This window comes from Trachurus japonicus, chromosome 19, assembly GCF_045865225.1.
Source record: "Trachurus japonicus isolate A0001 chromosome 19, Traja_1.0".
NCBI classification, from domain to species: domain Eukaryota; kingdom Metazoa; phylum Chordata; class Actinopteri; order Carangiformes; family Carangidae; genus Trachurus; species Trachurus japonicus.
The window spans coordinates 20,659,152-20,682,940 of NC_140925.1; the positions used below are offsets into that span (position 1 = coordinate 20,659,152).

General features: G+C 42.4%; 1 protein-coding gene across 1 annotated transcript in view; it reads right to left on the reverse strand.

Annotated features, from left to right (window-relative positions):
• trrap (transformation/transcription domain-associated protein) overlaps positions 1-20,853 on the reverse strand; it is a 94,509-nt gene extending 73,656 nt beyond the window's left edge. Inside the window, exons 1-30 of the mRNA XM_085761863.1 lie at positions 20,726-20,853; positions 19,979-20,160; positions 19,396-19,445; positions 19,040-19,150; positions 18,786-18,890; positions 18,561-18,644; positions 18,377-18,433; positions 18,136-18,261; positions 16,133-16,210; positions 15,755-15,843; positions 15,102-15,198; positions 14,181-14,319; positions 13,372-13,450; positions 12,522-12,756; positions 12,082-12,418; positions 11,872-11,969; positions 11,547-11,741; positions 11,220-11,411; positions 10,966-11,131; positions 10,616-10,872; positions 10,036-10,236; positions 6,486-6,637; positions 4,227-4,426; positions 3,752-3,969; positions 3,373-3,570; positions 2,916-3,176; positions 2,553-2,714; positions 2,223-2,319; positions 1,756-1,877; positions 35-205 (exon numbers count right to left, since the gene is read on the reverse strand). Of these exons, the coding sequence (XP_085617989.1) occupies positions 35-205; positions 1,756-1,877; positions 2,223-2,319; positions 2,553-2,714; positions 2,916-3,176; positions 3,373-3,570; positions 3,752-3,969; positions 4,227-4,426; positions 6,486-6,637; positions 10,036-10,236; positions 10,616-10,872; positions 10,966-11,131; positions 11,220-11,411; positions 11,547-11,741; positions 11,872-11,969; positions 12,082-12,418; positions 12,522-12,756; positions 13,372-13,450; positions 14,181-14,319; positions 15,102-15,198; positions 15,755-15,843; positions 16,133-16,210; positions 18,136-18,261; positions 18,377-18,433; positions 18,561-18,644; positions 18,786-18,890; positions 19,040-19,150; positions 19,396-19,445; positions 19,979-20,160; positions 20,726-20,835 (4,569 nt within the window). The 5' untranslated portion in view covers positions 20,836-20,853. The remainder of the gene's footprint in view (positions 1-34; positions 206-1,755; positions 1,878-2,222; positions 2,320-2,552; positions 2,715-2,915; positions 3,177-3,372; positions 3,571-3,751; positions 3,970-4,226; positions 4,427-6,485; positions 6,638-10,035; positions 10,237-10,615; positions 10,873-10,965; positions 11,132-11,219; positions 11,412-11,546; positions 11,742-11,871; positions 11,970-12,081; positions 12,419-12,521; positions 12,757-13,371; positions 13,451-14,180; positions 14,320-15,101; positions 15,199-15,754; positions 15,844-16,132; positions 16,211-18,135; positions 18,262-18,376; positions 18,434-18,560; positions 18,645-18,785; positions 18,891-19,039; positions 19,151-19,395; positions 19,446-19,978; positions 20,161-20,725) is intronic.
• Between the last annotated feature and the right edge of the window lie 2,936 nt (positions 20,854-23,789).

Here is a 23,789-nt window from a genome sequence, read left to right on the forward strand (position 1 = left end):
GAGGAGGAGGAGGAGGACAGGGTGGGCTTCTCACCATCATCTGGTCACAGAACTTGTCGTTGAAAGAGTTGGGGAAAAGCCGGGTGACAGAGGTTAGGCGGTTCACCACGTTGAGTGTCAGGCTGCGGTAGTCACCCAGCATCATTAGGAGCGGACGCATGTGAGTGTGGATCTGGTCCACTTCAATGGTGGCACCTTCAAGGAACTAAAATAGAACATAGGAACATCCTCATTTACAGTTTCACAAATTCCAAATACATTTTTGTCACTCTTAGTTAAATACTGAAAAAGAAACAAGGTCGAAAATCAATACAGGGTATGGTAATGCAGTTCAAAAACTGTAGGTGTTGTTTATCAACTGAATTTACAAAGTGTTATTATCATAAATCAAACTGAAGGCTTGTTTTTCTCCGATGAACCTATTCAAGCTATACATGTATATCTTTTCCCCAAAGCATTAAACCAAATCATTTTAATTTCCCTTCCAGAAATTATTTTCCTTCCACATCAGACCTGACCTTGTCAGCTTTCTAGTCCCATGAACTGCTCACTACCCCTTGTGTCTCCATTAAGGAACTAAGTCCACTCAAAGAAGGGCATGGCCAGCCGTAAACAAGCACACATGCCAACACCGAACACTGATGACGCACACCCACACCCTCACACAGACGGGAGGGGAATGATGCATGGCAGCCACATTCATTTTCCTCTCAGCACTGAGAACAAACACTCCATCCTGTATCGATTGGGCCATGGCAACACTCATTAAGGCTGGCAGGGCAGAGATGAAAGAATGGCGAGAGAGCAGAGAATGGCCAGGCAAAAAATATATAAATAAATCACAGGATAGTGAAAAGGAGTGACAGTGGTAAGGAAAGAAAATGAAGAACATAGAAATGGAGGGAAAAGGGGCTTGGGGGGTAGATGGATAGAGGTTACGATGGTATGGATACTTTGATGAATAGAGGAAGGGCTGGTTCAGGGAGAGTGTGATAAAGCAGAGGGAGGTCCATATGAAGATAACTAGGTGGGGAAATGGTAAGAGGGGAGGATTAACAAAAGACGTCTAAGATGACAAATGATGGGAATGAAACAGATAAATCAATAAGGAAAAGAATAATGAAAAACTAGATAAAAAGAAAAAACATTAAATGAAATAGAGATGCAAGTAGATAAATTAAAAGGTGAGAGCATCAGGGTGACCCAGTAGAGGTCCACTTCAAAGAGTCTTCAATCCTGATTAGGAAAGGTCATGTCTGTGTGTCTCAGGCTATGTTTTTGCTCAAAGGGAGTTTGACTCTCAGAGTGCGATATGTGCGGTCTGAGCTTTCAGAGTAAATCGATTAAGTCTTGAAATTAATTCAAAATCAACTGAAAAACAAACAGGTAGTAAATATAAAGATGCCAAGGTCAAAGTGAAGTAAAAACAGCGTTGCCTGGTGACAAACATGGCTGGATTGTGGATGATGAAAATCTCAAAATACAGCCTCCCAAAGAATTTCCAGAGCTTTGTGATGGTAAATGTCAACTATTAAAAAGGACAAAAAACAACATTTTCCTCCTCTGTGTACAATGAAAACCACAATATTAGAAAACCACCAAGTCTAATAAGTGATTTTGGAATTTAGATTTTTTTTTCTGTACTTAAAAAGTCCACAACAAAATATTATGATTAATATGTCAATATGTAAAATGTTATCACCTGATTCTAAGTCAATTACAAAGCAACAAGGAAGTGCTAAATGTTGCCCTGACCTTCCTCATGCACGCCTCTCCTGCTTCCTGTAGTTCATTGTTGGTGGAGTTGAGGGCTTTAAACAGTGCAGCGATGATCTTCTCTCTGGACTGTGGCAAGTAATTACAGGCTGCCAGGGCATCTATGCACAAAAGACAGAATATCAATAAGACAGACATGAGATGATGATCAAATTAATAAATAATCCTAACATAACAAGATTCTGATCTTTTAAGATCTGAATGAGCTGTTATTAATCAAGTTCATAGAGGAAAAACAAAGACTCAGCGAAGAACAATAATTATCAAAAAAAATCTCTCCAAACGTGAAAGTAAATAGACTTATAAGTTCTATTATAAAATTCTCATGGTAATTTCCCGGAGGATGAGGATTATAGTTTGCATGAAGATTAAGGAACAATTTGCAATGAACACAAAAGGCAGGAGAGCATCAATACCAAAACTCAATATTATACTATCCTACTCACTAAGGGCAGCGATGCGGAGGGGAACCAGGGAGGGGAGACTCTTGTAACATGGCAGTTTCATTAGAGCAGCATCCTCAGCTTCACACAGGTTCAACAGCTTGAAAAAGAAAGGGAAAAAACACACAAGGTCAATGATCAGGTATAAAAGCAATGATTATTTAGGTCCACCGTGTGTGCATGTCACCACATGTGCAGAAAACTGGTTACTACAATTAACTACAATGTCCTGTATAACAATGTGCTGATTGACACAATTCTTAATATGGTGTATTAGCAAACAATCTGAAAAGGTGATGTGCGCTCGATGTGTGACTTCGGCATCAGGCGTACCTCAGTGTAGAACACCTTGTGCTCCATGACATTAAGGTCCATTGTGAAGAGACGGGGCTGCAGGGTGGTGCAGAAGGTGTTCCCTTCCATTAGGCCGATCTGGGCGTTGGCGGGCTGGTGGCGCAGCAGGTGTTTCTTGGGAGGAACCATGTCTTGCAACACCTGAAGAGAAGGGAACTCCATTAAAACACTCAGAAGAAGGCTCAGGCCAGGGTGATCAGACACATTTGTTTACTATCTATCTTTTGTTCAAAGTGAAAAGAGGTGGATCGTATATACAAGTCTTGTTTAGCAAAGCAGGAAATCACAACATACACATGTAAAAAAAAAATTAAAAAAAACCTTTACAGTTCCTGGGTTTACCTCTTTGTGTGGTTCCATGATGACAGTAACGCTCTTGCCGGTGACCTGAGCAAGCACCTGCAGAGAGTGCATGGCCTGCTTTCTAACAGTGGAGTTGGGGGAGGTGACCTCTCGGACCAAGTCGTGTGTGACCATGTGGAAAGACTTGTCCTGGGCGGCCAGCAGCTCCTCTGTCTTCTCTTCATCCTTCAGTGGAGTGGCACAACGCACCAGTAACTGCTCCAGGGTGGTCTTGGCCATGGCGACTGCTCCATTTGACACCTGTGTGAAAATCAATAAGTTCACAGGTACAATGCCGTGGCAGTTACACAAGAATCATGGGAGAACAAAGGGCAACCAAAGATGGGAATGGATAAATCTTTGCATTTAGTTAAAAAACTAAAAAACAGCTAAGTCACATCTATCTTTTTCAAATTGTTGTTGAATATTACATAATGCACTTATTTACTCTATTTACCTCTCCTGTGAGGTCCATCATGACAAAGAGCAAGGCCTTAAGGAAGGTGAGCTGGTTCTGCAGCACCCAGATCAGAGGCAATCTCTCCATCAGGAACTTAATGGACACCACACCACCGAGCTTGGCGTACCAGGCCTGCTCATAGCAGCAGGCACACAGTCGCTCCACAATGTACGAGAACAAGGGCAGCTGGCATGCCTGCAGATGTAAACAAGAGGCCAGAGTGATTACCTGATTGTCACTGAAAAACTAAACGTACATTTTAAATGAACACATAAATCAAAACACTCAGAGTTATCTTAATAGCCAACATAGGAAGAAACACCTTTCAGGAATTTACAAATGCATGATCCCTCCGACGCCCCCTTTAGTTACTTACCCTCTCCTTTGAACCGAGGATGATACTGGCCACGTCAAAGATGACAGCCAGTGCCACCTCGCCAATCTTACACAGCTCCTTCTCCTCATAGGCCATGCAGATAGCTATGGCATCAATCAGAACCAAGGGATCCATTCCCTTTGAGCCATTCTCCTCACTATGAAACATGGCTGTGCTTGGCTGGCTGCCGAGCTGGTAGCACTGCAGCAAGAATGGCCCTGAGGTCAAAGGATAGGACAAAAATTATGTTGATTAATGTGAATATTCATTTTAATATATGCATGTAACTTGAATTTAACTTTCTATACAGCTTTCGTGTTTAATGCAAAATCAAAAAGCCGGGGTTTACGTCAGAGAAAGGACAAAATTGGAAAGTGATAGATTTTCTTGTGCAGTTGGGAATAGATGGCGATGCCAGGGCAAAACAGAAAGCTAATATTAGACGAAAAGAATACGAAGAGCAGTGGTCCCTCACCACACTGCTGGGCCACGGCGACCATGGTATAATGGCGAATCAGGCTGGCTACGAAGGGCAGCGCGCTGGGCCTCAGGTCCTTTATCACGGCAGACATGAATGCCCCAGTCAGGGCCTGTTCAAACGTTCTGCGGGCAGGCGTGTCTTGTGCTTTATAGCGGTGAGAGATGATGACATTGGGGATCCACTTCTCAGTGAAGCTAATGGGGGAGAAAACCAAACAATGGATTAGAGGATTACATATTAACAAGGACAACATATTAATATGCGACAATGGCGATGAAACTTCCTTTAAGCCGGAAGCCCAAAAAAATCATTTAATGGTTTACATTCAGCCCATTTGCTCGATATTCCAGAGTAAAGATCCATCTCCATTACTTCTCTGCAGTCCCCCAACCCCGTTATCCCTGATTCTTTTAGTCCTCACATTTTCTTTCTCCTCTTGGTTCCTGCTGCCTTTCTTTCCCTCTGCCTCCCTCATTGTCCCCTGTTGGTATTTTTGTTATTTACTGCAGCTGAAGGCAACTGGGCCGTGGTGTGATTGAGCAGCTGTTTTCTCCATGCTTGAGCTTGTGTTTTATAATGCCACACGCCAGGGGCAGACCTGATGGATCACTTCATTTCATTATTGCCATTTAAAAGACTGCTCTTTGGAGGAGGAGAGAGAAGAAGGGGGACTGAGAGGAAAGGAAAAAGCCAAGTGAGGACTGCAGCGGGTGAAGAAAGTGGGGGTGGCCCAGAATGTCAGATCAATTGCCCTTCATTCATTTGGAGGCTTGCCACTCCACTGCTGCCACGTTCTCCCCTGGTTGGCATTTTATGAATTGCTCTGTGTTGCCTTTTTTTCTAAACTGAAAGGCTTTATTTACAGTGACCAAATACTGAGGCAGAGAGAGATGGTGTGAAGAAAATAAAGGATGGCAGAAAGAAAAAACAAAAGAGTCAAAATCCTTCAGGAGAGAGACAATTCGAAACGAGACATCAGACAAGAGGCGGCGGCAGCGAGGCCTCCTTGATCATAACTGACACACTTCATTATCCCCTCAGAAATCTGCACACAGACGCATTCATGCGCATGTGTGCGTTGGCGCGTAATGACAGGAGAGTGTAAGGGGCATGGTGTAGCGTAAACAGACAGGGGAAAGTCAATTAGCCCCTGCCCAGAGATCAATGATGGTAATGTGACTAACCCACCCGGCACACACCTTCCCCTTCTTGTTTCTCTGCTCATGTATGTGTCTGCTTCGCACTGAAGCCTGCCAGAGGGTAAAGGAGCGCCTGCAAGTGTGTAATTAGCAATTCTCGCCCCTGAGACGGAATTGATGAGCCAATATGTGTTGGGGAGAGCAGGGAAGACAATGACGTGAGAGACTGGAAAATAGGGCATGTCAGCAGGTGGTCAGATCAGACAGGGTGGGTAGAGGTGCTGAGGAAGGGATACAGAGCTGGTGCAGTGGGCGGGGTGGAGAGATGACAGACAGGGAGGGAAGGGGGTAAACCGTGAACATGGGCTAGAGGTCAAGCTCAGGTTAGGCCGTGTAAAGGTTAAAGAGGGGGATGATTGATTGGAGACCTGTTTGTGTGTGGACATAATGTCAAACACATGACATGTAGTTTTATCACCTGCGGTTTATGTAAGACTAAAGCAGCCATCTCTGGCAGCAGCAGCACAAACATAAACATACTGAACATGTCCTGAAAAACAGATCTGCCAAATATATAAAGTCATGGTAGCAGGGCCAGGAGCACCTGAGTCTAACTACATTTTGGGAGTACAAACAGAGAATTTAGGGGCACAAATTGACTTGTAAAGCAAATATTCACATTTCCTTTTTATTCATGGTCCTCATATACTTCAGATAATACCTGTAATGACAGAGTCCAGGTTCTTTGAGTGTTAGAAAAAAATAAAACTGCACATTTACTACCAGCGGATGAAATCTTTACTTGCACCGTCTCAAATTTTAGGGGCTAAATGTCCTCATTTAGGGGCAGTCTGGAGCCTGTGGTAGCTGTATTCATTCTACACAAATCTGTCCACTCACTGTTAGTAGATACATGCACCATCAAGGATATTCCTTACAATACATCTGACTTTATTCACCTGGTAAAGAAAAGTCTATCCGTATTTCAGTGCTGAATAGTGCATTGCTACTGAATTAACAATGAACTGATTGCAAGTTAATGCTACAGTAGCTGCAGCATCCAGCATCCAGGCAGATGTCAGAGACAAAAATCAAACCCAGATTGTTTACTCACTTGGGATGAGACAGAAGCTGGTAAAGGGCATGCTTGTTGTCATCCAGACTGGTCATGGCCACCAGGAAACACTTAATGACCTCCCAGGCCTGTCGTCTGTAGTAGGGCTCCGTGTTGGCGCTCTTCAGACAGTCCAGAGCCGTCTCTATGGCCTTGGATAGAATATAACAAGCAAATCATTTGCATTCAGAAAAGACAAGTTCCTATGCATGTCGATATTCTTCAATTACTAATGTGAGAATAGAACTGCAGTATGTAACTACATACATAAATATATATGATTATATTTGCAGGAAGTAACATAGACGCCATCTGGCCAAGCAAAGGTCATGATGATTTCTATATTATGGGCTGACAAGCCACAGCAGCCTGGCACTTAAAAGGGAGAAAATGAACTAATTAACGCCACTCAGAACAGAGGAGGGAAGATTAGGAGGATGCGAGAATAGAAAAGGGATGAGAGGAGAGATGAGGACACAGCATAATTGAATTGTGGACCTGTCAGTGTATGAGGATATCAGGATTGTTCTGTCAGGACCAGGACTAGGACAAATATTCTTTTATAAATAGTAGCAGTGGCTTCAGCGCATTGTGACCCAGAATTGTAAATTGGCATTTTGTTAGGTCCGTCTAACTTCCAAATCCTACACAATGACGAAGTGAAAACATGATTCTAGAAAATGTGCAACTTTATTAGCAATCAAAATCTCAGACGTAATATTTATGAAAGCAATACCAACATCCCTTATGTTATCAACAAGGTATGTAGATCTATCAGTTTGGCCAATTATTAATTACTTAATAAATCCCTTTCCCAGCAATAACAGCTTTGAGCTTTTCTGGATGTGTCTCTACAAGCGTTAACACCTGAATTTGTGCAATTGATCTCATTCTTCCTGGAAGATCTTCTAAAGCTCAGTCAGATTAGATGGGAAATGTTTGAACTACCATCTTCAGGTCACTCTATACATGTTCTATTAGGGTGAAATCTGCACAGCTCATCACCAGCGAAAAACAGGCAAGATTCCAAATTTCTAGTTCGCACATGACAGTAGCAAAGCATCACAGTGTCTCTTCAAATTCTAAAGAGGAGATTTCAAAAATAAGATCACATCATCACGATATTATGCTGTATATCACAGCATCCTTCAGGTATGTTTCAGTCATGTTTTTCTCCGCTGATCTATAAGTGAGATTTATCAGCATGCATTGCAGGTGGTTTATGTTATATCACAGACAGTTGCTCCTGTGTAGCCACTGACTCAATCATGAAGGCCTGACTGGTGGTCATCCTTACAGCAGGTCCTGTCAGATCTGGTTTTGTTGCAAGCTCTGTACTCAGCATCCTGGTGGCTTCAAAGATCTTCTATTTCTAAATTATTGAGTCCACTGTTTTCCTGGAGACACTCAATACTTGGAGTTTTGTGCCTTTAGCCTGATCTACACCTCACAACAATTTTATTTAGGAGCTGAATTTCTTCATGGCTTAGTTTTTGTCCAAAGATGCAGGGTGAATTGTGCCACATATGGTCTCCAGTCAAGTAAGTACACCCAATTTGCAGAAATCTTTAAGAAAAAAACATGTTTTCACTTTACCACTGGATCATTAACTGTAGTCTGATGGAGAAATGGCAATTGACCCTTCGCGTAAGCCCCGCCCCCTTGGTTACTGTTGCTACGGCGGGCAAGCTTTCACTCCCAGCCATGCTCCTGGCAGTATTTGGTATCGATTTCAAAGGAAATATCAGCAAATTTCTGGATAAACTGTTCTGAGATAATAGAGAGAAGAAGTCACAAAGATCATTAATAGTTTTCAGTGAAGTGACTCGCGCAGGAGGATAAAAAATCTGTTCAACGACACGACTGGACAATGTACAGAGCAGCAGTAAGGACCGGTAATTTTACTGTCTATCAACCCACCAAGACTTACGTCATCTCACTGGTCATGAAACGTTGTAAAACTCTAAGTTTTTGGGCGATTGTGAACCACATACAGCTTTGGCTGCTGTTTTGTTTTCTCCCACCGCTGTATCAGTCAGTGAAAGCAGTCCCTGCCTGGAGGATCCCTCGCCTAAAAGCCCAGGTAAAAGCCCTAAAAGTACAGCTGTCATTTCGGAGGTGAACATATGGTTATCCCCATATTTACACTTGCTCAAGTCGAAAAAAAAGTCCGCTGGTATCTGAACATCTCTATATTGCTGCTGCCGCCGCCGCCGCCACCATAGTAGCAGCAGCAGCAACAACATCCTTCTCTACAAACAAATGTTTTTCGTTTTTAGTCTCAAAATGTGTCCACAAAAGCAAACGTAATGACTCACTGCGGAAAGCTTGCCAGGCCTATAGTTACGGTTGCTAACGTAGGATTGGACAATAGCCGTTTGTGGGAGGAGTTGGCGAAGGGTCAATTGAGATTGACATTTATATGAATACAATACAATAAAGTCGCCAAAAAGTGAAGGGATCTGAATACTCTGAATAAAGTTGCTGCAGATATACATAAAAAAAAAGAAGACTTTGAAAGCAAACCTCTAAGAAAACACTGCTTTCTACTTGAGCCTTTTAAGAGTTCAAACTTGGGGCGGAGTTTAGCTCAGTTGGTAGAGCACCCGCCCCATGTGTTGAGGCTATAGTCCTCGCTGCAGGCGGCCCCGGTTCGAGTCCCGCGTCGGACGGCCCTATCCTGCATGTCATTCCCCCCATCTCTGCCTCCCATTTCCTGTCACACTCTCAACTGTCCTATCAAATAAAGGCATGAAAAGCCAAAAAATATATACTTTAAAGAGTTCAAACTTGCAGGCAGAACATTTCTTAAGTGTTCACAAAGAAAATAAGATTCAAGAGGAAAACGGGAATTGGAAAAGAACTTGAAAGGTAAAAGAAGCAAGAGAAAGTCAGAGATATGCATCTTAAATCCCCTGCGAGTGTTTTTACACGTTCTACCTTGATGAGTTTCAAGTTATTCAGATCACTGTTATTTGATCTCTCCCTCTACCTTAGAGCACTTTAAGCCTTCTCTCCCTCAACGTGCCAGCTAACCGTATGGCTGCACCAAGAGCCTGCAAGAGATTCATGCCTTCAGTCTGTGCATGTGGGTGTGTGCAGCATGTGAGTGTGTGCGATGCCTCTGCTCGTGATGATGGCAAACACACAGATGGATAGCCAGAAAGAAGGAGCAGCCATTAGACAGAGTAAATAATGCCGTCATGGTGGCCCACACTAGATTGATGATTACTGACTGGGGATGAGGAGGAGAAACAGGAGATGAATTTAATTACCTGGAGGACACACACACATCCCCTCACTCACTCCACTCTCTCACACACACAAAGCCCTGACAAGGATATATGGGTCTCTGTGGAGAACAATAATGAGGAATATCAAGCTGTTTTACGTTTAATTCTTTCTCTCTAAAACTGAAATACAAAAGTGTAAAGGGTGAGAGAGGGGCTTCTCACTGGTTTCTAGTAGTGTTGCAGAGGGAAAACTTTCCTCAGCATTGTGCTGCAAACAACACAAATCAACATTGTCAGTGTCTATGTGTGTATCTTACCTTCTCCATGGGCAGCTGTATGGACGCCTTGCAGTCAGTGAACTCGGCCTTGATGCTGGGCCCCTGGACCTCAGTCACCACGTAGTGCAGCCTCTGAGACTCCTTCAGCATCTTCCTGTTGCTGCCTCCAAACTTCCCCAACACCCGATATGCTACGTGAGAGATGCTCTCTGCTGGATTACGGAGGGTACGCCACAAGGCCTGAAGAGAGGAGGAGAAAAAACATAAATGGAGGAAAGAGAGTAAGGGCACTGTGCTGCATATGAAAAGATATGTGGGAGAGCTACAAGCTATTAGAAATACTGGTATGGAATCGTATAATCTATTTGGCTTGTGAAAAGGTCAGAATTTCTGGATGAGAGACTTAAGCACAATATTACAAACATGAGATACCTCCCATAGTTCAGTATTACAAAGGAGAAAGAAGTGAGACATGTCCACATGTTGCACCACTGTCTACTGACCACTAGAGAGCACATTTGCTAACGGGAACTGTGATTCAGTAATTGTCAGATCAGCTCTATAAGAACAGCATTCGGCTGTGCAGTGATTGGTCATGATGAACTGAACAACGTCCCACCTGCATGAGCTCAGCCCTGACCGGCTGAATGTGGTCGTAGAGGAAGTCAGGCTGTAGGTTGTCCACGCACAGCTCCAGGGTGCGCAGACCCTGACTGACCAGAGTCTGAGAGCCGTTGAGGGCAGACACCAGTGGATCCATCAGCATGGGTAAGTAGGGCAGCAAGGAGCTCAGACGCACAGGCACCGTCAAACACAACTCCACAAACAGGTCCTTCATGTGCTGCTTGTGAAGACCACTCTGCAGCATGTTCAGACCTAGATGCATAAAAAGGAGATTGGAGAAAAATGAGTACACGTTCTCACCTTTGTTAAATACAACTTGAGAGAAATGATGTGTGAGGTTTTTACCTTGCAGAAGGTTCGGCAGAAGGGGCAGAAACTCCTGGTAGAGAAGGTCATGGCTGCCTCCACCAATAGAGCGGAAGAGGGCGCGGAGGAGCAGGAAGTAGTTGTAGGGTTCCTTGGCCGACTGGGCCAATTCCATAGAGCTGTTCACTATCTTGTGGAGGTGTGGCTGAGGAAAAAAAGGCAGTCAAACTTGTAAAAATGCCTGAGATATAGGAAGAAAGTATTACAAAAATAGGCAAAAAACCTCTTCTTACCTTAAGCATTTGTTCATTCTCTGCAGCAAACAGTGACACTGAGCCAAAGACTAGTTTGAAGAGCTTGAGGTAGAGGTTTGAGAGCTCAACATTTGAGCCCATCTCTGGCAGTCTTTCAAGAAGATACTCCACTAGGATTGTGGCAAAGAGCGCAGACGTTGAGAGGTTGGCCAGGAAAGAGTTTGCCACAATCTAGGAAAAATCAGAGAGCAAGACACGGAAATTGAGCAGGTGAGCAATTCAGACTGAGTATTTCATTAACTGGGGGGGAAAAAAATCACCAATGTTTATAAAACTTGCACATTTTTTGTATGCAATTGCATGTACCTGTAGTGCATAGTTCTTGGAGATTCTCTCCACCATGTATGGCACAGTGGTTTGAAAAATCTCCTTGAATGTGAGGGGATTCATCATGGTGAAGACCCCAGCAAAGTGCTCCAGCACCTCCTTCTCCTCCTTCATGCGCACAGTCTGACAGTTGGCCACCCTGATGTACGTCTGCTGGTTGTTAGCAACCTGTACCTAGTCAAAAGAAACAGTTGTTACACTGGGCCACTGAGTCTGAAACCATTCTCTTCATCAGACCCACATCTTATTGACTCATGCATATTTTTATCACTGATACTGATACAGTCAATGTCTTTTGTGATACCTGGTAGATGTCCAAAGCCTGCATGGCATATTTGACCAGTTTGATATAGATTTGGGTCTCCTTTGGCTGAAGCTGCTTGTTAGGAATGAACTGAGCCTCTGGAGAAAATGCAAAAACATAAACAAGAAGTTAGACTGTGCATGTAGTTAACTCGAAATTTAACCAAATAATCATTGATGCATTTTTATGCTCTGTGTCAAATTCTCTCACCCCCTGGCGCCTTGCAAGAGGTGATGCCCCATGTAATCGTCTTCACTCCACATACTAGCGTCTTGACAAGGCTGCGGCAGTCAGACACCTGAAAAGTCTGCTTGTCTTCTTTCTCCCCGGGCCGGTCAAAGGGTGTTGCTGGGGGTTGAGGCGCTGCGGCGACGGGTGTGGGAGGAGCAGGAGGAGGAAGAGCAGGGGTGGTGGATGGAGTGGGAGTGGCTGGTACGCCAGGTAAAGCCCCGGGGTCTACTACGCCCATCTCCGACTGAGGCTTGCACTTTTTGAAGATGGAAACGAGCTGGTAGCGGGCGATGGTGTGGAACTTCAACACAAACACCTGATGTGAAAGAGAGATGGAAAAAAAATGCTCAAAATTTCTTCATTGTGCATCAAATATGCACCGCTGCTTTTTGTATCGATCCCAGCTCTGAGCTGCTTACCTCCAGCATCCTCATCAGGATGTCCCGCCCGTTGCCGTTCTCCTGCTCTGACTTTGAGCGGATGCAGTCCACCAGGTTGAGCAGCAGTTTGCAGGACATGGTTTGGATGTTACTCGGAAGTGACTCATCATCGATGTTTTTGGCAAAGAGCTGCACGGCCAGGGATAAATCTGTCAGGGGCAGGTTCTGCCGAACGTGGTGCACCAAGTCTGCTAGTGTGCTGTAGGCCAAGGGTCTGGAAAGAAACGAGAGCCATGTCACTGTGGCATTTGCAGGCAGAATTATAGTCATATTTCATGACTGAATGGTAGTGAAAACTGAAAAGTCTGCGCTCCAGTGAACTGGCACCTTCTAAAAAGGCAGAAGTAGTAATCACTAAAGTTTGACAGATAGGGAAAGTAGCTGCAGATGCAACTGAAACTGGCATATGTGAGGAAGAAAGAGGGGGTGAGGTAATGAGTGACACAGATAGTCCTGCCAGTTCTCATCCAGCTGCCTCATTTGCTATATGGCACTAATGTGAAATGACAGCTATTTTGTTGATGAGGTGAGCCGCTTTGGCATCTGTGGAGGGTTCAAGGACGTTTTCGACCTCAGGGACGATGCGCGGGCAGTTTGCCCTCTGGAGATGCAGGTGTACATGACAGTTTGACAGTGTGATCCTTGCTGCAGTGTTGCAGTTGCAGTCGGCTTCCCTGAGAAGTTTGGCAGCACTGAGAGCCGCCTGATTAATATGCTAGGACACTTAACATGCACCTGGCTGAGCAATCAACCTCGGGAGAGAAAAAGAAAAGGGGGGGGGCTAGCACCCGAGAGATCGAGTCATCGTGCACAGACACACAAAACTCACCTAAGAGTCTCCCGTGCAGTGTAGCCAGAACCGATCAGGATGGATTCATCGAACAGTTTATCCATACAAGGAATAAACTCTGCAACACAAAAGACGTATTTTAATGGCATGCTTCAAAAATACTGTTTTCCCAAGAAAAAGAAGTGCAGCAATACATGTTTGCACCGAATACCAACAAGAGCACAAGGAATGATAGATATGAATATAAATAATAGAAATGCTTGTTGTATTAAATACAATCATTCTGTGGCAGAAAGAGATTTACTAAAACCTAAACACATAATTTTGGTTACATAGTTTCCCGAGTTTTAAGCAGTTCTACAATGCTAAATCTCCTGCAGAAAATGAGGCAAAAACACTGAAAATAGTTTCAGCTACAGAAGCAAACGTAAACTCACAGCATAATTCAGAAAATCAGCCAAACTGTGCGTCACGGTCTCAAGATTTCTATGATGGGTGGTTGAGCTTTCATTCCATTTCATTCAGTCTCACTTTCCACTGCTTAGTCTCCCAATCTGAATTAGGTTCTACGGCCACACTTTGACAGCAGCTCAAAAAAAAAGTTTTTCAGAAGTGTGAAATGTGAAAATCTAAGCGCGAGCTGGCAAGAACATCTATGCTGTTAATGTCGTGATCAGGACGTAGACCTTTAACTACACACACTTTCTTTGAGGAGAAAAAAAAAAGTGCTGAAAAAAAACATTATGTGCATTATGAAAGAAAAATGACCCTGTGAAATAAATTCACCCAGCCTCCCCACATTTCTCTTTCACACCACCTTATATGAATGTGTGCTTGTGTGTACGTACGGCTGCGTAGGTCAGTTGTGAGAATGTGCTTGGCTGCGATGAGAAGTTCCTTGCGGAGGTGCGCCGTCTCCGAGGGGCAGTTGGACAGCAGCTGCAGCATGCCCTTTACCATCTGCTGAGAGTATTTCCCTACCAGGTCCTGATACGCCAGACACACACACAACAAAATATGTTTAAAAGCACAGTTAATTAAAAATATGCCAATACCGACATCAACTAATTTTCTCCACTACAATTACCCACATATCTAGGTCAACACCTCATATTTAGGTGTTCAATATCTTAGTTTAACTTTTAATTTCTGCAATGACACAAACTCCCATATTAATGGAATTCTTCTAGGTGAGCTGGAAGTTCTTGATGCAGTATTATCATTGTTTTTTTATGTTTGTGCCAATTGTGGGTGTTTATTGACTCCTATCCCTGCCTGTGAATAGTCAGTAAAGTAGGACATGGTTAAAGAGGTGCCATTCGAGCCTGTTTGGTTTAAAAACGTAAAGTAAATACAAAGTCTCAATTAAATTTTTCAAAGAATCCATTTTATCTTTATTCTACCCAGCTTCCCTGTCTTCGTATCATATAACACTTTGCTTCCTGCCAATCACCTGGCACCCACAGGGAGAAATGATATCTTAACAAAACAAGCCTTCAAAACCACCTTTACTGGATTCATTCCATCTAACATCTTTATATTCAAGGGATGTTTCCTAGTCATTAACTTTAAGCCACATTTGTCTAAAGGCTGAAATTTGAAATGCATCTATGGAGGTATATAAGGTGTAGGATGAAGGAACCACATAATGGTGCTAAGGAAATGGCTTTTACTATTAAAGGCGACCATTTTGCTTTAATGTAGGATGACTCATTGAACCTATTCATCAGCAACGGATGATGAAACACGCAGCCATCAAACAGCTGTACCTGGTAGATTCGAATGATGTAGGCCAGAAACGACAGTGTCTTGATCTGAGCAGCAATGAAGTCTGCATACAGCTCCTTGTTATAAAGCTTGTGTTGCCTGCAAAGGAAACAGAGCGATTTACATACAAAAGCCATTAACTCCCATCAAGGACATTAATGATGTTGTATACCTGCAGTAGGTGGCAATTACACGGGTTGAAATTCTGCATCTACATTTGGGAGCCAATTCTACATGGGTGGCTTGTTTGTTTGCGTCACAGCTGTTACTGCATGTCAGAAAGAAACTCTCCCTATACCTGCCAGACACTGCTGAGGTCTTTTATTCTAAATCAACTCTGCTCCATTTCCTTCTTGTTCAAAACGCTTAACGCAACTCTCTTCCCACCCTGAGAGGGTTTCACCTCCTGCTAAGCCAATTCCTACAATTTTAACTTCTCCAAATGGATTTTAACTCAGTCACTGGCAGGCAAAGTGCCGACCAACACTATCAACAAACTTAGTGTGAGAGAGGAAGAGGGGGGAAAAAATCAATTCTGTTAAACGTGCCCGTTGAAATTTGTTAAAGGCTCGCTCAAACACCTCTCAGACACACTTGCATAGCACACGTACAATATGAGAGTGCATGTTAACAAGCATTCACAGATGCATCTTACCTGGCCTGTGGTGACACCTGGAGCATGATGGTGTTCATGATGAGGGGCACAAACTCCGACACCACGTTATGGATGTTCAGTTTATACAGCTGAGGGGAGAGAGCAAACACACAATCCCAGTTAATGAGAAACTAACCTCATTTTAATATAGACATCATCACAGCTGAAGGAATTCATTCCAAAAAAATAATTTATTTATATGTAGTTATAGCCGAAAATATGCTGAAAAATGTTTTGTTTCCAATTAAATTGCAGATGAGTCAACTGTGTTTCTGATGTTGAAATCTTTGCAATTTAATTTTCATCTCCATAATTCAGTAAATTTGTTTCTTTTGCATTTACACTGCTAACTTCACACTCTGGTAGTATTTCACTCACCTGATACATCAGCACCACTATGATGGGCAGCTCTGCCAGCACCTTGAGAGACAAAGACCCCCGTGGAATGATGGTGTGCTAGAGGCAGACATAAAAGGAGAAACATAATAAGACCACTGTAATGAGCGAGTGATCTAACAGCGGGACACACAAGGTGATTGTGATAAATACACCAGCGCTGCAGGACAGATATACAGGTCAAGTTTTAGGATAAAATGTGCGTTGCCTCTAATGTTTCCAGCAGTCTCGTTGTAATAAAAATAAAATTTAATTGGAAGAAAATCTCAGTAAAGGACCAAGTTTCTCAGTGAAACAGATCTTAAGTGCATGTGTTGTAAAACCTTTAGATTACCCTTAGCAGACTGCTGTTTATTTAGTCTTATTAGAATTCCTTTGACCCCACTAACAGTAATTGCTGGCTGATTTAATGTCACACTACCAACTTCACTTTACATTTATTTAGGGATCCCTCAGTGGGCGATGATCACATATCTAATCATGTGAAACAGGCGACTGCTCAATGAGAGCATAGTCAGACCTGCAAACTCCAGAGAGTAAAAAAGGTGACAAGGCCCGAAAAACCAAACCAACCCCCCCCCCCCCCCGGGAGAAAATTTTTGTGATTTTAATATGCAAGTTATGCTTTTGGGAGCGTTCCCAGTTAAACAGAGAGCAAATCTCTCATTAAAAAGACAGCTTTGAGAGAATAAGTACACCTCAATCAGGTGGGGTCAGCTGCAGAAAATGTTCACATTATTTGACTAAAAATTATGCATCAGTTTGGATGACCACATGACCTGTGGCTTTCAGCTTTCTATGATTATATTTAGCCTACTGTTTACAGCTGAGAATATCAGGTATTGTCCCCCCTCCATTAAATACAGTGCTGTGAAAAAGTATTTCCCCCCTTCCTGATTTCTTACTTTTTTGCAGATTTGTCACACAATGTTTTTATTTATTTGTATAATATTTTGATGGGGCAGCCATCTTGGGAAGGTTTTCACCACTGTTCCAAGCTTTCTCCATTAGTGGATAAAGGCTCTCACCATGGATCACTGGAGCCTGGATGTGAAGAGTGAAATTGAACCAGCTTTCCAAAAAAAATAAAAAGGTTTATCAAAGTTAGTTCATGATTTAACAAGAGGGGGCAATTACTTTTTCACATAGGATCAGGTAGGTTTGCATAGCTTTTTTCCCCTTAATAAATGAAATCATAATTTAAAAAGTGCATTTTATATTTACCGTACTTCGGTCATCTTTGTCTAGGCTATTAAAAGTTGTTTGATGACTAATAACAAGTTTGAGTAAGAAATCAGGAAGGGGAAAATACTTTTTCACAGCATTGTATGTAGCCTGGGGGTTGAAAATCACAGCACATAAAATGAGTGTGTATCACGTCTTTCCACATACGTTCTTCCTTCGCCTTTCAAACGGAGCAGAACCGGTCTGACAGAACACCAGCGGTAGAAGCAGGTCCATGGAGCTGTGTGCCGCGAACGTGCATGAAAAAACAAGCACGGCGAATGTGCGGCGCGCCGCGTGCATAACTCGCGCCTACATTGAAAGTATGTGAGCAAAAGACGCTACAGCTGAATGGCCCCGATGCACACACACACGCTTATCCAAGGCGCCCGTCATCATAGTTTTCTGCGTTCCACCGATACATCAGATAACTTCCCGCGTGTCGTTTCAAAATAAAAGCTGTCCGATATGTTTATCAAGACTCTATCACCCCCCCCCCTTGAAAAAAACTCCCCGGTTCTGCACGATTCACGTAAACGACCCAGTTGACCAGAAAAACGGCGATTATAGCCGAAAGGTGACTAGTTTGCAGGTATGATAGTGTAGTCTCTACATCTGACTATTTAGAGACTAAGTGCACTTCATGGTATTCTCTGTTGGTGTGTCAAGACAGAACACTACTACCATCCAGTGGTTGGAGACAGTACTGTAAAGGTATTGGGCATAAACACAGGACAAACTGTTGGGTTGGGTTAGCTTACTGTTCGGGTTTCGCTGTCTTCCCTCTCAGGTGCAGTCTTAACCAACACGGAGGTGATCATCCCCACCATTTCTGGAGAGGGAACTGTGTTCTCTGCAATCACCTGTGGGTTCTCAAAGTACCTTGCCTAGTGGGAGCATAGAGAGACGTGGTTAGACAGACATGTTTAGAAAGAGAGAACAGCAGAGGAAAGGACGATGACAAGTTGTCTCCTGTAAGAACATGATGCAGGATGTACTTACAACAACTTTGGGAAGGTCTTTATAAATCTGCTTCACAAAGTCAAGAAAGTGATGAATCTGAAAAGAGAGGAAAATGGAAAACATGATAATCCAAAAGTCCAGATTGTTTCCTTTAAATAGGCATCGAACCAGGAAAGATCACTCTTTCCAACCTGACTGATTCTTTCACAACTCAAGAACTCACCTCCTGAGAGATTGGAGGGCGGAACTGTTTGTGCAGCTCAATAATGATGCGAAGGCATATTAGCACATTTTCCTCACTTTCAATCTGGAAAAAATACAGGGAAAAATTGTGTGACATAACAATACAAAAGTTCATATATGTGTGCCAGTTTAGTTTTAAGGTAACTAAACTGGTGCAAAACAATAATATGCAAAATGTTGTGTTGTGAGAGATTAGGACTCATACCTCCAGGAAGCGAAACATCACAGAGAGGATGTTCTTGGTGTGTGGACGAAGGTGTTCATTTGTTGGGATGCGGTGGATGATCTCCAATACCAGCTTTCTCAATTGCTGAACAAATGGATTACATGTTAAAGCAAATTACCTCACACCTGTTATATAGCTGTATTGTCCTACTGCCGATTTGTTACTAAACATCAGTGAAAAGAAAAGGTGTAAGTGAAGTGCAAGAGAGGGCCATTGTATCTTTAGCCACATACCTGTGTAGGTTTTTCTTGAAGGAACTGCACCTCTCCATCTTGAAGAAATGTGAGGAAGCGAGGGATGATGTGCTCCAAGAAGGTGGAGTACTGAGGTGAAGATGTCACATTCTGAAATTGACAAATCAAGACAATGTATGATATGAAGCAACACAGAAAGAACAATGTTTAAATCTAATTAACATTCATCATTCATTGCTATATTTTCTTCAATGCATCAGAGAAGTATTATTCTAGTTTTTATAGTTTAAAAGAAACTTGAAGAATTAAAAAAAACTTAATCACTTAAAAATTCATCAGCAGAGACAAAGAAAATGAATCCTCTCCATCACACTCAGAACATCCATCAAACTCACCTCAAAGTTCTCGCTGACCTCCTGCATCATCTTCAACTTAGTTTCATCGGCTGGAAGTTGAAGGACAGAGCACCGCCATTAATCACACTTGCTAATGATACGTTTTCACTTTTCATGGCCGTCTCCATGTGCTCAGCAGGGGCTCTCAGATCTTATCAGTTTTACTTTCAGCGTCCAGTTTGATCAAGAGGTAGATCAAGAAACACACTCACTCAAACACACCCACACAGACAGGCACTCTCCCACATCACACGTACCCTTGACTGGACTAAAGCGTATCGCTCTCATCACATCGCCCATGCTAAGCACATGAATCATAATTTATTTGTTGACACTAAACAGAAATAAGTTATATCCAATAACATGCCATGTATTATTATTGTGAAGGGGAAATGTACTCTTTGAATTTGCAACCACCGGTATGTCAATCCAGACAATAACAGAAATGTTGGAAGAATAATTCGAGAATAATCGTTTTCATGTTTACACTTAATTAATCATGTAAATAACCATAGAATTTGACAAATAACGGACTAAAACATCACTCATATCTCGCAAAATACTTAAATATCTATGAACTTACGAGTGTTGGTGTCAGTGAGCGCTGCAACAAACTGCAGGTACTTCTTCATGAGTGTGGTCTGGTCGACCACAGTGGGGCTGGGAGCAGGCACAAAGGCCATGGTTGCAGCTGGGACAGACAGGGTAGCTGTGGGAAAGCGGGCAGACAGGAGTCTGCACGGTCTCAGTGTGATCTCATGTACACTGCAGAGATGAGAGGGGAGATATGACTTAAATACATTTGCACTGAGAGCGATGCCAAGTCTCTCAGGTAATGCAGTAAGTAAAGTTATACTTTCTCAATATTTAGATTGGGCGTTGTTACATCAAAAGATAACAAAATCTACAAACAACATGCCTCTTACTGGGGCGCACAATGATGACATCACCGTGAGCATCAGCTAGCACATTTTTTGACAGCATTAGTGAATTAAAACTGGTCGTTTCGGGATTGGAATTGCTTGTCTTGTGTTAATAAGAGGTCTTACGACCTTATTCACGCACTCGAGAAGCTAAAAAAAAGTCATAGATAACATTAATTCTGCAAAACACATTAGCAACCGTTAGCTAATAGGCTAGCTTCCATAAAGAAAGAAAGCGCTCGCGCATCCCCCTGACGGTAAACTCTGTTCCAAACAAACCAAACACAGACAGCGGAAAATAGCCACTCCTTCTCGGCATTAAAAACTGTAATACTACCCATGGAGACTGCGGGGAATAGCCAATATTCCGTTAAGTTTATAGTAAAAAGCAAACGGTTTGCACTTACCGAGCGCCACAGACAGGAAGCTGTCGTTCCGTATCCGCCGCGCTCGTGCTGCTGCTGCCCGGAGCCTGCGACCGGTGAAGATGAGTGATATCCCTCCGCGGATTGTTCATCACATGTTCACTTTAAATGTATATGCATCGTGTAATATGTTTAATACACATGTATTCGCACGTTGAAATTATGCAATCGATGTTCAGTTCCGTGGAAACAGGATTTTTTGTTCCACCGGTTTATTCTAGTGCTGACGGAAGGATACAGCATCAAAACCAGTGGTTATAAGACCATCGTTTTCGAAGGTCTTCGGGCTCCAGGGGAAGTCGCTGTGCAGACCACTGCGCATGCGCGGTGGCGGCAGATCCTTAGATTTACGTTCAAACTTGGATTTGAACCAGAACTTCATATTCTGAAATCAAGGTCTATTTGAGGCTGATGCCAGTGTTTCTCTACTTCGTGAAAAAAGCAGCTCATGCCTGGCTGCCACTGCCACGGAGTTCCTTCATTTAAATAGACCTAGACCACAACTATACGAGTTCTTCCTTCAAACCACGGCTGCTATGTCCCATCTACATATTTCGTTGTGGCTTTTGTGTGAGAATACTTTGAATAAACTGTGTTTCATTGTTGTTATGATACCTTCTTTTCACAGTGCAAATAGCAAACAAACATCTGTGCACCTGTCACCACAGACAGCAGAACTGAGGAGGTAGCCTACAGACATTGTAACCATGCATACTGGTATCTCTTGCATGTAAAGTAAAGAGCAGGTACCAGTGTTGGAGTCATAAAGGTCAGCATGGCATTTATGGATTGTTTTAACTAGAACAATTGAGAATGTTTATCGGTTGTTAAATTATTTATGTTTAATATCAGTTATTTTTCAGAGGGTCAGAGGTCGACTTTGAGGAGGAGTCTTCCGAAAGAATTAAAGAGCTTAAAATGCATTAAAGGAGAATAAACAAGAGCACAAAGGAAGTCAAGATATCTTGATTACAATGGCTAAAAAGTGACTAATGAAAGATTGTCATAATATGGAATTATGCATGAGGAGCTAAAGTCACCTACTTAATTTATTCTCTGTTTTATAACCAATGTGTCCATACTGTTGCACTAGTTGGTGTGGTTTCTTACCACAAGATGGCAGCCCACTGAAGGTGATTTGGGACTGCAGATTCTATTGTGACTTCTTCAGTGCTCAAGGTAAAACAAGCAGAATGCCATGTCTTTCTGAACTATGAACGCATTTATTGATCTGAGCCTATCATTTGCCATGAGATCCTTTTGATTTAAATGTATGAACATGGGCAAACATTAACTACAGCATTATAAACTGTGTTTTTGAGAACAACACTGGACACCAGGCTGAGTGCTTGGTCTTCAGGGCTTTTTCTTTTCTTTTTTTTCAAATTACAGATTTTCATATGAGGGACAGTGCCCATGGAAAGATGTGCAACATTTAGTAGAGGCGAGCCAGGAGGAGTGGGGAGTATTGGGGTTTAATAATTGATCTTTTTCTTTTCTTTTCAGTTGCCGAAAAATGTTGATGTTTAGTGGTTCTCTGTTTTCATTGATCCCCTGGACTGCTTTTTCATCTCTTCTCTTTCCATTGAGTTGGTCAGTCGAATAAGAATAAACACACCAGTTATGACCGAATATCACTCTACAGTTCATGATCATTTCAAAGACTGTCCCATATCTCGTGACCAAATTTAACTGCTTTCATGTGTGCTTTGTTGGTTCATAAATAACACTGTGTGAGTAAGGCAGCAAGAATTTAGTTTTTTCTCTCTCTCTCTTTCCCATGACACTTGTTTCAATAGCTTTGGAAATAATGAAGTCTCGTTGAAAGATGGTTTTTATTTTTCTGGCCTAATCTATCAGGACTGTCTCCTGCTCACATGCTTTGCTAATGGGTTTTAATTCACAATTCTCTCCCTGCACAACATCCTCCTCCATCTATAGAGTGAAGCCACTGGCAAAAGACTGCAGAATGAGATGCTCCTTTCACTGAATGTCACAAATAATGTTCTAGATAATTTGACGTATAGTATGACATTCTCATTCTCTTTTGCACCCCCTGTTCCATAAGTGGTAATGATCTGCTAAAAGATGTTTGTCTCAGGCTTATTGCACTGTCCTGTTGATTTCATTAATGTTTTTTCTCCCTTTTCCTGATGGGGGCTTTATTCTGAAAGGGAAAGAGAGGAGAGTGGATGACACACTGGTTCTGCAGCTTTCCAAAACTACTCATCTGTCCATTAGATCTATGTTTTTTTCAGTGCACTGTTCCGGCTGCTGATACTCTTATCATGAAGCTGGATCGCCCCTGCATTATTTTCCCTATAAAAAGAAGTGCACTTTCCTTGAGACTGAGTCTGAATAACCAATAATCAACCCTGAAAATCTATTCTTGTATCTAAAGCACCCATACACATTCACTTTTTATTCATCCAACTGCGCTCCTGGTTTCTGCAGAATAAGAGGATGCGTTCCGCCATGCAGGCAAACTGCACAGCATGTCTCCAACTCTGTCAGTACATGGTTGTTAGTGGAAAAATTGATTTCATAATGACAGTGTCGTAGATAGTTTAATCAAAGTTGATTTTCTCATTTCCCGGAGCTGTTTATTATGAGTCATATGGTTTATCTTGAACCAGCAGGTAGCTTTTGTCTTTAACACCTGGAGACCAGAAAATAGGCATGATGTCAGAGTAAAATATTCAGTTGAACCGAGGGAGGCAAGTCTGTCACTGATGATGGTAATTGGTTTGCACAGCAACCCCTGTGTTCTGTAATAGGTATGGTGTTACAGAATTTATAAAATATTGAAAGCTTACTTGACTAGTTTGCACAGTAAAAATTCTTAGCTACATCTGTACAATGCTCTTTCCACCACTGACAAATAAAACCTGCTTTAATCATGCTTTTATGATGCATTATCATTATCCTTTTTTTTAATGAGTTAAAAAGTTAGTCGTTGAATAATGGCAGAATAGCCTCACTGATTGACTGGTGACTACATGCATCTCAAAGAAATTTAAATCGAAACAGCTGGACTTGGTTATTT